General features: G+C 36.7%; 1 protein-coding gene across 1 annotated transcript in view; it reads right to left on the bottom strand.

Moving 5' to 3' along the window:
• The window catches only part of LOC107679422 (transmembrane protein 104-like), a 43,626-nt gene that overhangs the window by 8,573 nt on the left and 21,010 nt on the right, over positions 1-14,043 (bottom strand). Inside the window, exon 8 of the mRNA XM_016474965.1 lies at positions 6,825-6,918. Within this exon, the coding sequence (XP_016330451.1) occupies positions 6,825-6,918 (94 nt within the window). The remainder of the gene's footprint in view (positions 1-6,824; positions 6,919-14,043) is intronic.

The following is a 14,043-nucleotide window of genomic DNA, read 5'->3' as shown; positions in this document are numbered from 1 at the left end:
TGTAAAACTTTTAACTTTATACATTTTTCTGTATTGCTTTATTGCATTTAAATGTTCAGTTATTTTTGTTATAAGAAAAAAGTTATTAAACCTGTTATACTGTATTATGACAGCACTTTTTTAAAACTAAATCTCAATACCGTGATAATACCGTACACCGTGATAAAAGCATTAGCAATTAATCGCAACATGAAAATTTGATACCGGCATATCCCTAGTGTAGACATGGTGAGAGCCACACAGATGCATGTGAACACTGAATTCTGTTCACTTCTGCGCCTATTTGTGCCTGAAATACTGTGCTCTGCAAGTATCCCTGTAAAAGCACAGCAGTTTAATGTTCCTGTTGCTTTCTCGGTCATGAACGTTAATCAAACAACAAAACAAAGAAAAATCACTTTCATAGCTTTAACACAGATTTGTTAGATTTAAATTATAGTGAAAACTATGCAGCGTTAGTTTACATTTGATTATTCAATTTCTGTACCTGAATACTGTTAGACTTACCTGAAAAATATAAAGCACTGCTTATTTCATTTGTATCTTTGTTCTGTTATTTATCTATGCTTGTAATTTGTTTACTTCCTATGCTGAATAATTACGGATTATAAATGACTTATACTGTCTTTTTACGCGTTGCATCGCGCCGAGTAACTTATACTGTCTTTTTACGCGTTGCGTTACATCGTGCCGCGTAAACATAAAACCATGTCTGCATTTGTGATCGGAGAAACGACAAACAACAAGCGTTTGAATCATCAGTGGCAAATCCTTAACTATGAAAACGTACTTACAGACTGTGAGTCAGCATTATTTGTCAGAACACCGGCATTGTAGGTGCCCAGGTGTTCTACTCTCCCAGGATCAGGAAACAGTCCTCCATAAAATGTGCTGCACACATCTGAATATTTGGGTTGAACTGTTCTGGAACACTGTTGTAAATACAACTTAACCACTGATTTCTAGTTGTGTCCTCTTTTGGAGGGCCAAACAAAGTGTTTTTGCTTTCGCAACGAAACACACAGCGTCTTCACAACATGGCGGTGGCAGCAACAATAAAGTTACGCCTTCTTTCTTTGCGTGAACATTTGGGCGGCGTTATGCAAATCTGCCCACACAGTGACGTAGACATGTGGGGGCGTGTTTAAACGAGGCATTTAAGGAGGGCGTGGACCAGTCATAACTTTTATAAAGAATATCACTTTGGGTTTGAAACTTTATCTTTGCAACTTTAGGGCTCTTATCTATTCATGAACAGCTTGTAACACTCCAAAGAGAAAGGAAAACTTGAAATCGCATCATATGACCCCTTTAAAGCAACAACCTTTCAGTGTCAAGCCCAGATCTTTAACACCTACAGTATGCAACACCACAGAGCCCCTTCTAACAGTCTATTATGTACTGACAAAAAGTTATTTGGAATGACCATGAATTGATTTTTGGATTGTCTTTGTGATATAGTTCTGTTAATTATTGAATGAAAATGCTCATGCGACAGAGGGTGAATATACAGGGTACATCTCCCTAATTAAACTTTGTTTTGCACCTAATAGTTAAAGTAATGAAAGTTTTAACAGAACCTCATTAAGGAAGCAAATGTGGACATCAATACATAGCATTGGCTTAAGAGATTGCAAAATTTAAGACATCTATTTTACAACAGTTTATAAAAAAAATTTAATTAAAAAAAAAACAACAAGCAGAGCGCATCCACACTATGGACAGCCCAAGCCATTTCAGACCAACTAATGATCCTCTGAAATTTTCAAGCAAATGAGTGACTGGTTTTATGGTCTGTTAAGGAAAGCAGGGTTTGGTAGTTTGTAGCTTGTCCATATTGCAGGCCCTGCTAAATGAGAGGCACCAACACATTTTCCTTGAGAGCAATTTTCAGGCTCTATGAGCTGAACCATTGCCTGGGGTATTCATTAAGGCACCGCTATATTTCAGAACACCTTGAGACTACACTGCTGCACAATATCTCACACTGATGCTGTTCCAGATCCAACACCTTTTACAGTATATCTGATCTATAAAAGCACTATAAAGTCTGGTTCTCAACGGATGCCTATTAATATGGGGAAAACCCTTTACATTTAAATAGTACTGGAGCTATATCCTTATAGTGGTGCTGCTGTTCACTGTTTGAATTGTCTGTTTGAAGTAGAGCTGCAACTAATTCAATCAATTCAATCAATATGCCTCTGCATATTTATGTGTGCTCACGATTACTCATGAAGGCTGCACATCTACACTTGATTCTTTGCACCTTGCATCGATTGCGAATCACCTTTATACATCCACATTTCCTTACATTTACATTTACAGACCCATGACCTTGTTAGCATTCTACTGTTTGAGCTGTAGGAACATATAAAATGATGCAAATGATGTCTTCAACCTGAACCACAGATTTTTTGAGTCCTGAGCACCTTGTTCTAGCACCATTAACAGTAATACAGTCTCTGAGGAGCGTTCGGTAGCCCACCACAGCAATGCAACATGGAGTCATTAATCTCCAGGGAGTAATCACACGCTCTTTGTCCGTTCCTCAACGTTCACACTAAATATGAATTAAAGCGGCAACCTCACTGACTCATTTCGCTCTCCACGTCAAAAGCTGATAAATGTTCTCTACTTCAGTGCTGAGAGGAGGTGATCCTTCCCATTTAAATTACCCCCGCAATAAAACTGCCTTTAAATAATGCATGTGAAGATGCACAGCTTTGCATACAAGACGCCGTATCTGTGTTCCTGGTAAACAAGCTGCTTCATGAATTTCATACAAGTGGCGACTGAGAGTCTATGGCTTCTGAGACTGCTGAGGTTTTATATCTGCGCACAGACGAGAAACAACCCACAACAAGCAGTATTAACTCAAGTATGAGGCTGCCATGGTCACCGAGCTAATAATTGAGCTCTGCTTTCTGGTACATAAGGCTGAGCAGAGTGACGGTGCTGGCAGTAGATGGCATTGAGGCTAAAGCACAAAGTGGCTCCCCTGACGCCAACTGAACCGAACCCTACTTACCACATCTCGTTTGACACAGGAGCAGGCACGGTCTCGCCTTCTGTGCATTATGGGTGAATGGAGGCACGCAAGGGACGTGCCTGCTTGTCCTGCTGTCTGCTGTGAGTAATGACTGAGAGCAGAGAGGATCATGGGAAAAAGCACAAGACTGGAAAGTTCTTTTCCGAATAGAAAGAGGAAAAGAGATGACAGGTGACTGGTCAACCTATTGGGAAACCAGCATGAGAAGTTCATGTCTGGTTCAAATTCAAAAACAGAAGAACAGCTGGACTAATGTATAGATATGCCATTATTAATCAATAAAGAGGAAAACTGTGGAAGTATGTTGAGGGAACTTTGACCGCTTGGGCTTTGGTGTGAAATAACAGCACTGTATGGTTACTTGATTTGTAAACACACTACATAATGGATGAAAGTTGAGTCAGCCGGTCAAAATAAACCCTAAAAGGACGGCAAGGGTCTGAAAGTGTCTTGTATCACTCGGAAGGGGTTTATTTTGGGATGACTGCTTGAGTATATTCTCCTTGTTATTACTACACCACTTACCAAAAAATTAAATGGACATGAAATATTGATTTGAGATCAAATTATTGTATTATGTGGGCTAAAAAGAAGCCGTGGAGTGATACGAGAGACATGAAACTAGCACTGATCTGTAAGAAATTAGTTGCCAGTGCCAAGTCAAATATACAGTAGTTTAGCATCATCATGCAAAAAATATCTGTCCACTTTATATTCAATGCAAATGTTGGTCATAATAAAGTCTCTGTGGAAATATACTACAGACTAATCACTAGGGATGTAACGATTCACTCAACTCTCGATTCGATTCGATTCATTTTCTTTTTTTACAAAATGAGATTTAAGACAAATTATAAATTAAATGTGTCCTTTTATTATTGTTTGGACAAAATGCTGCACATTTCTTTGTGAAATTGAAATATAACACTATAATAGTATACTAATATAGCACTTGCATATTATTGCTCTTTTGTTGGTTTTGAATGTAAATGTAAATAACAAAACTAAATTGAAATTTTAAAACAAGCCCCAAATCAAATAAATAAGTAACAAATAAAATGAGTATCTTCATATAAACAAAATAAGGCTTTGTCTGTGCTCTTTCCATTTAAAATTAGAGGCAACCACTGCATTTTAATCATGATCCAAACAAAGATGCTGCATACATGCAACATGAGCAGTTTTTAATCTAAATTGGATTGTATAATTTAGAAATTTGAAGCAAAAACAGAATGGTTTGACTTCAGTTTTGTGAAACTATACATAAAAAATATCTGCATGAAACAGAAACAGCAGACGGGCTGAATGAGACGCAGATTCACTCTCTGCCAGCAGGTGGCGCTTAAAGCGTTTCCTTGGTTTCCACTGTAAACAAAGCAGCGCTGCACTTATTAACTTTAATATGCATTATACAGAGGCAAGAGGAAAAGAAAAAATACCATCTAAACTTTTCTAAAGACAGTAAGTTCCCCTCAGACATGCATTCATATAAACTCCTACCCCTAATTGAATCGCGATTTGTTTAGCATCTCAACCGATTTGAATCGTCACATATTTGAATCGATTTTCAACCGGCTCGCGATTAATCGTTACATCCCTACTAATCACATGCTTTATATTAGATTTGGCTACCCGTTTTTCTCCTCAGGGACAAATACCAGTGCCTCAATCTATGGTAAGTCTATGGTAAAGTAGTCATTTTAATTTATAAGTTCCATTAACATAGATGAGGCTGTTTTTTCATACTAATTAAAAACTGAGATTGTTCATAGATCACTCTGTTTATTAAAATGACCAAATGTTAAATGATAGCTATACAAAAAGAAATAAACCCCTTGACTCTTGCTGGATCACATTAAAAATTCAATCCAATCTAAAACTTAGACAAGATTTGAATTTGTTTTGTCTGTGAATCAAATTTGGTCCTGCCTGGCAGAATGATTAATAAGTACAGCTCGAAAACAATTTGTAAACTAAGTACCACTGCAGAATATATGAATAACCATGTAAAAATCCACTGATTATTTTAAATGTTTAAAATGTAAGAAAAGTTTGTTTAACAGAATTTGATACTTGAATTAAGAGAAATTTTGCAACATAAAGATGAAAAAACATGAATATTGATATTAATATTTGAATATTAATTCATATTAATAATATAACAACATTAATAGTGAAGCTTTAAAAGTAAAAATTTTGATTATAAGGATTGGTGATTAGTACTGTGTAACAGATGAAAAAACTTGTTTTTAAATAAAACGGGATAAAATACAACAATTCTGAGGACAATTAAAGTTGCAAAATGAGTTTATACTAAGCAAGATATTTAATATTTTTACACAGATTAAAAAAAAAAGATTTTTTACACATCCCTAAAGTTTGAAAAGTGAATTCAACACATTTTAATACTTTAAGGACTTGCAGATATTCTAATTCTAGATCTGAACGGCTCTAAATAATACTGTAGACTAAAAATGAAAAGAATGCATTATCAAATACTTACTTCAGCTCTCTAGAGATTCAGAATAGAAGGAAAAACAGCAACAGAGAAAGATAAGGGCAGCACACATACAAAAAGATGGCCTCTTTGCTGCAGGGCACCCGTGATGTATTTCCGCAAAAAGAAAAAAAACTGCAATACAAAGCAAACAGTGGCCAGCTAGACCAGTGATGTCTTTCACGATCAAGTGGAATCATACATAATACATAATGCAAATGACCCCATATTGATTCACATGGCTAATAGAGCAAGAGGACATTCTGGATAAACAGTCTGAGAAATAACAGCACTGCTGTGAACTTCACCTGCATTCAGCAGTATATGTTGCTGAAGCAAGCAGGATGTGTTACTTCACCCCTCAGATTATAGTGCCCTTAAACGGCAGTACATTAAAACACAGATGGAAGAAATATGGGTGCATATGCTAATCAGCAGATTTCTGTACTCTGTCTATACATTTCTTGATACATACATTTTGAGTAATTGCTGCACAATGCTGCACAGCACCACTTTCAAACATTTAGCATTAGTGAAACCTACACAGCTAGAACATTTGCATCCATTTTTTGCCTTCTTATTGCCCCTGGAGCTGTTAGGAAATGTATCCACCAGGCCAATGACTCTCATTCACATCTAATTTTGAATCAATGAGATGAAGAGCAGAGAATGGTAAGCAAAAGGGCGTATGGTTGTTTCTTTAAAGGTCTATGAGCACTGCGAATGTGCGTGCAAGAATACGTGTTTTTTGTCCGTCGTACACGTTCATTCACCACTGTGTGCACATGGGAGCAGAAGCCACGATTCAGTGCGGCTGTGATTTGAGCGGTGGCTGAGGATGGGCGGTTTTATTTTGGGCCTGTCGTCTGGTAAGTGACTGCCCAATCACGCCTGAGACGGCCTGTCTAGCCTGTCAGACTGAAGTATGAGGGAGACAGAAGGCTACACTGCAGAGGAGCCGAACAAAGTACTAACCATGATGGCGTACCTTTAACAGGCATACAGTAAGTAAACAAAAAAAGGTTAATGGGAAAATGCACTTTAATGCACTTATCCTGTACAAATATTTTTGAAGCTTTCACAAAACCAAATTACTTGCAGAAAAATGTACAAACCAGTGTTATGTAATTTATTTTGTTCCTAAGGTAAATCTTGAATACTACAGCAGATTTTTTTAGGAGATATATATATATATATATATCACCCACATATCAAAATCTAAAACAAATACATAAAAAAAAATCAAATAAAATAATAAAATAGAAAATAACTCACCAATCCATCTCATTAGAGAGGTAAGGATCTGGAGGTATTTGGTCTTCTGCGCATTGAAAAAGGTGAAGGGCCCCAACAACAGTGTGAAGGTAACCTGAAATGAAGTAACAATACAGAAACAAGTCAATGAAAGCATAAAACAGTTTGAGTAACAGCAGTGTGCTCCTACTAGGATACCAAGATAGATCTCAGTAAACATTCTGTTGTATTTTGACCTAAATAACTACCAAACTTGGCGCCCATTTCAGCCATAACTGAAGTGTATACATGGGGCATTGACGTGTAGAACTTCATGAATGATGGGTGTTCCAATTCTATGGCTTTGCGGATGCAGATTCTGAGTATGCCTGCTCATGACTCTTATGGCACACACATTTATGTGCCTGTGTGTGCAGGAACATAGATTCATGACTCACTTCTAATCAGGGGTGTGAAGTAACGAATTACAAATACTCACGTTACAGTAATTAAGTAGTTTTTTTTATCAGTAATTGTACTTTTTTTTTAGTAGTTTAAAAATGATGTACTTTTACTTTTACTTGAGTACATTTTAAAGAATATCTTTCATCCAGCAGTTTTAATTTTGACTGCCAACACTTTAAAATACATCAAAACAGCACAGAAACAGTATTCAGTTGAAGAAAAGATGAAAGTTATTCTCAGTACAATCATCCCCATTTAAATCATAAAGTTTGAAAAAATAGATTTAAAATCTGCACTGGGTTAAGTGTTGATGCCAGACTCTTTGATATGCATATTACAGAATTTAGCATCTCCACAGACAGCTGAAAGGAGTACTGGACCTCCCAGTCCTGGTGTGCATGACCATGAAAGCAAAGCATTTACTCTGAATGTCTCACACAACTACTCACTATTAGATCACACCTTTTATGTTTTTAAAGATTTTCCCATTCTGTTTGGCATGGAGGCACCTGTCCTAAATACATTTAATTGTTCTAACAAGGCTAATGTCTTCCACCTGTGAAACTGCATTCTATTGTTACAAATATTACAATGGTAATATTTTCTTAAAAGTAATCTCTAATCTGATTCAGCTGGCCTCTTCTGGTCCATTACAGAAGCTATGACTCACTATTTTGCATATGGTGATTTGGTTTTCAGGCCACCAGCATACAGATATGCTTTCCAAAACAGTTGAATAAAAATCTCTCCCTTTTCATTTGCAATTAGACCAGGAATGTGAATTTAAAGGGGTCATATGATGCGATTTCAAGTTTTCCTTTCTTGGTAAGGGGCGTTACATTTCCGACGCGTGCTTGTGGTGTTCGGCCAATCACAATGCACTGGGTCAGCTGGCCAATCAGAGCAGACTGTGCTTGTCAAAGGAGGGGGCTTTGTTGAAAACGACGTGAGAGAGGCGGGGCATAGAGGACCTACAATTATGTACAGTATTTGAAAAATAATGTGTTTTTTGAACATTAAAGCATGTCAACATATTCTGTTACACCAAATACACAAAATAATGATCTTTAAAATAGCATCATATGACCCCTTTAAATAAACATTCAATTTTGATGTCCTGTTGAATAGGCAGATTAATGGCTAAAAACAGAGCTCAACACACCGCAGTCTGTTCTACTTAACACACTCCACACTATTGATGGATGTCTCTCATTAAAGAGTGAATTGTAAATCATCATGACACCATTCATACTTTATCTTGAGAGGTGAGGAGTGTCTTGGTTTTTGTATAGTCAGATAGGATGAGAGTGAGATAACAGTCCATCATGATGCCTGAATGTCTGAGCTGACAGAGAAGCTGACAAAAGTTAAAACCCCGTAGGGACAAGACAAAAGAGCAGAAGGCTCTAAATTAATTTGCTGTTCCCATAAAGGGTTGTAATGGGACATGAAACAATATGGCAGAAGTTAAATAGTTACCAGGAAAAGGTTTGGACTCATATGATAATTGAGGAGAGATACTGAAGAGTGGGATAGATGGGTGCTTTTTTTCCATTTCAACTTGCTCTGAAACAGGCAGCGCATAGCCTAGATTTATGCTTTCAGTTCGAATGGAAATCTTATACAGTATTACAGTTTGTCAATCTAAAATGGTGATTGTGCATTTACAGCAGTCAACCATGTCTGTACGCAAATTGAGAGGTCTGAACTTATTTACCCACTAGTTTAGTTTGGTTGCACATGCGCACCCACACACCACATATGTGCATCCCTGTGAGTATTTATTTGTAATTAATGTAATTTACATAATACATTTGCATATATATATATACATTTGCATATATATATATATATAGGATCTGCAAGGAGGAATGGCAGAGGATCCCCAAATCCAGGTGTGAAAAACTTGTTGCATCTTTCCCAAAAAGACTCATGGCTGTATTAGATCAAAAGGGTGCTTCTACTAAATACTGAGCAAAGGGTCTGAATACTTAGGACCATGTGATATTTCAGTTTTTCTTTTTTAATAAATCTGCAAAAATGTCAACGATTCTGTGTTTTTCTGTCAATATGGGGTGCTGTGTGTACATTAATGAGGAAAAAAAATTAACTTAAATGATTTTAGCAAATGGCTGCAATATAACAAAGAGTGAAAAATTTAAGGGGGTCTGAATACTTTCCGTACCCACTGTATATAGATAGATAGATAGTTGCAGTTAACGTTTAATGAATAGTTGAATAGTTAATGAAAAGTTGCCATAACCAAGTCATTATTTACATGAGGGATATAAAAGGCACCTCAGAGCAACCATTAAAGTGAATAATAAAAGAAATAAGCATCTCCATCTCATCACCTTGACGAATTCCCAAAATGCATTGTTGTCAGCATGAGTGCATCACTCCCACCACACAAAAATATACAACCAACCCCCCCGTTCCACGCCGGTCGCAAACACCCACAACCATGAGCCCTAACCATCTATTCCTGAGCAGAACTCCTACATCCCAGAAAGGCCATAAAATACCAGATGCAATCTCATGTCAACACAAAATGAAACTGAAAACATAAACCCTGTAAAACAGCTCAGTTTTTTTATGGGAGGCAATGTCTAAGCTAACCAATCTCAGCTCTGATGGCCGGCCTGCTGTAGCTCCTCATCTGAAGCCTGACTTATAACATATGCCGCAGTTTCCGATTTGAAAAGGGACGCTGGCAGAAAGGTTGGAAACTTGACAGGAGCTCGTCCACACATGCCAGGAGGGCAGAGCGATAGTAACGGATTTCCATTCCCTGTCCCATTCCACAAGTGTTGCTGGTGCTGATAGTGAAAATGGTGCAACATTGGCACGCTGGTGAACAACGCATGCCAGGAAAGGACAACAGGAAGGAAGTTTGGCAATGGATAGGAGTGAGGGGAGAAATGGAGGGACAGGGCCAGGCAGAGAGGGCACCAGGGGAAGGAGAAAGCATGAGAGCTGCGGGGTGCTTGGTGACTCAGACATGACGACAAAAAGAGAGACAGAGAGGCACGGTGACATACTGTACTTGTTAGCAGAACACAGAGCTCATTAACACTCTACTAGTGTAAAATAGCCAAGCATGAAACTCAAGCCACGGTAGTGTTAGCGCTGTTTGCTAAGGCAAGCATCTCTATTACTATTGTTTATGCTTGGGGTTAAATTTTTGCTAAATCTTTAGCCTGAAACCACAGCACATTTTAATCAATGGCTTGATTTAAAATCAAAATCATGGCAACAGGGTTGAGAAAATAAGACGGACCCCTTCTAACCAAGCAAAATCAGCAATGCAATAAAAAAAAAATAATATTAATAAAATGGCATAATGGCATAATTAATAAAACAATAATAACAGTAACGTATAATAATTTCAATTGTAATGTAACACGTAACGATCAGCCATATTGGTAGATGTTACATAAAAATAAAACATTACACATTGTAAAATATTAACAATTAAATAAATAAGTAAAATATAATAATAATAATAATAATAATAATAATAACAACAACAATAATAAATGTAATATTATTGATTTAGTTCAAGCAATTTTATCAACACTGATAATAATAATAATAATAATAATAATAATAATAATAACAACAACAATAATAAATGTAATATTATTGATTTATTTAATAATAATTTAAGATAAAACCCAGATCATTCAACCATATGTAAAATACAGTAGTAATTATTTCAAAAAGTATTAAAATCAAGAGTCTAAAGAAATAGCGCTAAGAAAACTGAGGCTGATATTACTTGCCAGTGCACTGTGGAAAAACTATATACTGTAAATTTTGTACAATCTGCCTTGCAGAATGTAATATTTTTTAAAATCTTCCTTCAAAGGCAATACGCACATTTAATGCTGTTCTTAATATATTTTATCTTTCGCAATAAACATCTTGTTGCTGGGTAAACACTGAGTCAATTTCCATGCTAATTTTGTCCTCCTTTTCAAGGCCAATAATTGTGGTCACTGGAGCATTCTGACTGATTTGGGTATCTTCTTTTGGGTGACTGTAATGTTCCTAAAGCAATATCAGATAACAAATTCAGCAATACTGAGCTCATCTAAACTCAACACTTGACTGAAATGAGATAAGCCAAAAAAAAATTAAATGAGAAAATGCAAAGGTGAATACCTTGACGGAAAAGCAGGACTTGACTTATCACATCAATATGAGTGAAATGAAACCAACAGCCGATGACCGTTATTTGGCACCAGAGGATGCTGACACTGTCACAGCACAAGACGTCAAATTCAGGATAACAAATATCTGAGCATGTGTGATATTAGCATTATGACTTGAGTTCCCTGTTTGGAAACAAACTATTTTTGTAAAACTTGCGAACTGAAGAAGTACACTCTAAAAAATGCTGGGTTGTTTCAACCCAACTTTGGGTCAAATATGGACTAACCCAACTTTTGGGTTAAAAATTTAATGTAAAAATTTAACCCAACGGTTGGGTTAGTCCATATTTGACCCAAAGTTGGGTTGAAACAACCCAGCATTTTTTAGTGTACAAACCTCACCCTTACATGTATTGAACAAGGTGTGACTCAAGAAACTGGCCAATATATAACACCTGTCAACTTCTATTTAAAGTGAGTAGGGAGCAAAGCCAGGATGGTTTTCTTCCTGATTACTCCCCTAACTTCAGATGTACCAAGTGTGGATGGCTCTAGTGGGCATTTGTGGCTATAGACTCTGGGAAGGCTCATGTGGCAGCACAGAATGTAGGATTATAACTCAACTGATATAGCAACATGTTTAACAGGGATTATATTTCCAATCCCCACAGTGTCAAGATCCCAGTGGCATTTGTCTCCACTGCTAATCTTTGTTAGACATTCTAGACAAAATCAACAAATGGAAAGCAGATGCACTGCTGCAACATCAGCTAACAGAACAGACAGACTAGACAATAATACTTAATTCACACTCAAAATAGGAGCATCTAAAACAAACTTTATAATTACAATAATATATGCATTGAAGATTGTAGAGGAGAACATTAAACTACAAAACTCCTTATAGGCTACATTACCTGAACTTCCCACAAACCTCTAACTTTAGAGTCTTGTAGTTGATCTCAGATTTAAAGCCATCAGTGTAAAACAGGCTAATAAAACACACATCGGTCAGAATAACCCAGCTACGAAGCCAGTGTAAAAACTGTGAGCCAATAATTGCGCCGTAATTTAGCTTTTTTCAGCTCATTGTATCTGTCAGGCAGCGTCATTAACCTCCAAAATGAGCTGCAATAAACCATCACAATTAAGAGCTCAATTAATGAACAAATGGATGCGCAACAAATGCATTATAAAGAAAGCAATCTAAAAACTTTAGTGCAATTGCAGCTTGACCCATCCTTCAACAAGAAAAGCAGTTAAGGCTTTATTTTGGTTTGGGGTTAGTATATTGGCATAAATTGTATATTGGATTTAAACAAAATACAACTTCATGATACACAACAAAAATAACCGATAAAAACTCTCAATGATGCGCAATGAAACAAGCCTAAATGATCATTCCAAAGTCACTCATGGCATGATCTGAAACTGATAGCATACATGAACTTACACAAAATTAGCACAAATCGGAAACTTTCAGGCATCAGAACCACGGTGCAGCGGTAAATCACGCTCAACATAAGATCCTCAAATCCCATAAGGGGACGATGGTTCAAGTTCTGGCTCATTCAGCCTCTCCCCAATCATTTTGGATGATCCAAGCAAATATGCCCAGAGCTACAGAAAAGCTGAAAGCTGTCAAGATCTTTCTGCATATTGCTCTTTACAATCACAGAAAGCATGAATATTGGTTTGTCTGTACAGCAATGCTGTATATCTGACTCTTTGGAGTGTTCATTGGTTTTGTCTAGGGCTGTCGCGATTCGTCGACTATTCGATTTTTAAAAATCCTCGACTTCATTTTGCTCGCGTCTTACCAGACACACCAACATATACATACAGAATATATAAATTGATCCCTGTATAAGCAAACTGATGTGTATACAAACATATTCTCTCAGTCACTGATCACAATAAATTAATCTCAAACTTAGTCAACCGGATCTTTATATATTCAAAATCATGCCCACTTAAAACGATCTCTAAATATGAAAACTGCTCTTTATTTACTGATGATGTTCACTAGGGCTGTCGTGATTCGTCGATTTTATTCGACTATTCGATTTTTACAAATCCTCGACTTCATTTTGCTCGCGTCGACTAACTGGCAAAATACCGGAAGTGGCGCATTTCACAGACGAGAATGGATAAAACACATTATTAGTCTGTTTTCCAAGCCTGCATGATATATTAAACCCATAATTAAGCATAATTGTGAATTCACAAACGCTACGATTTAATTAAATAATTATATGCGATGCAGTTTTAATACAGTATATGCGCTTCAATTATTTAAATTATTTTACACACAGCGGCTCCGTTCACAGTAGTTCCACAGGAACTGTTATCATTTACATGTGTGGAGCGTCTCAAACTCCATCTCTGCATGTTGTTGTGAGTTTGGGTTTATTATAACATTCATCTGGGAACGCAACATGCGCCATTTCTTCAGATTTGTAAGGTAAATCATTTATAAATCTACGCAAACACAGGAGAATACATCGCGGTTTAAAAATAAAAGCTCAAACCCTCACTCTGAATTTTCACGTTTTGATGTCCACATATTCATTTAATTACAGAGGCTATAGCATTTCTGTCCTAAAGAAATGGCCAAATATTAAAGATTAAGTGGACAT

The sequence above is a fragment of the Sinocyclocheilus anshuiensis genome, unplaced genomic scaffold (genome assembly GCF_001515605.1).
Source record: "Sinocyclocheilus anshuiensis isolate Anshui unplaced genomic scaffold, SAMN03320099.WGS_v1.1 scaffold8, whole genome shotgun sequence".
NCBI classification, from domain to species: domain Eukaryota; kingdom Metazoa; phylum Chordata; class Actinopteri; order Cypriniformes; family Cyprinidae; genus Sinocyclocheilus; species Sinocyclocheilus anshuiensis.
Note: the sequence above shows the minus strand (reverse complement) of the source record. Positions and strands in the feature narration are given on the sequence as shown.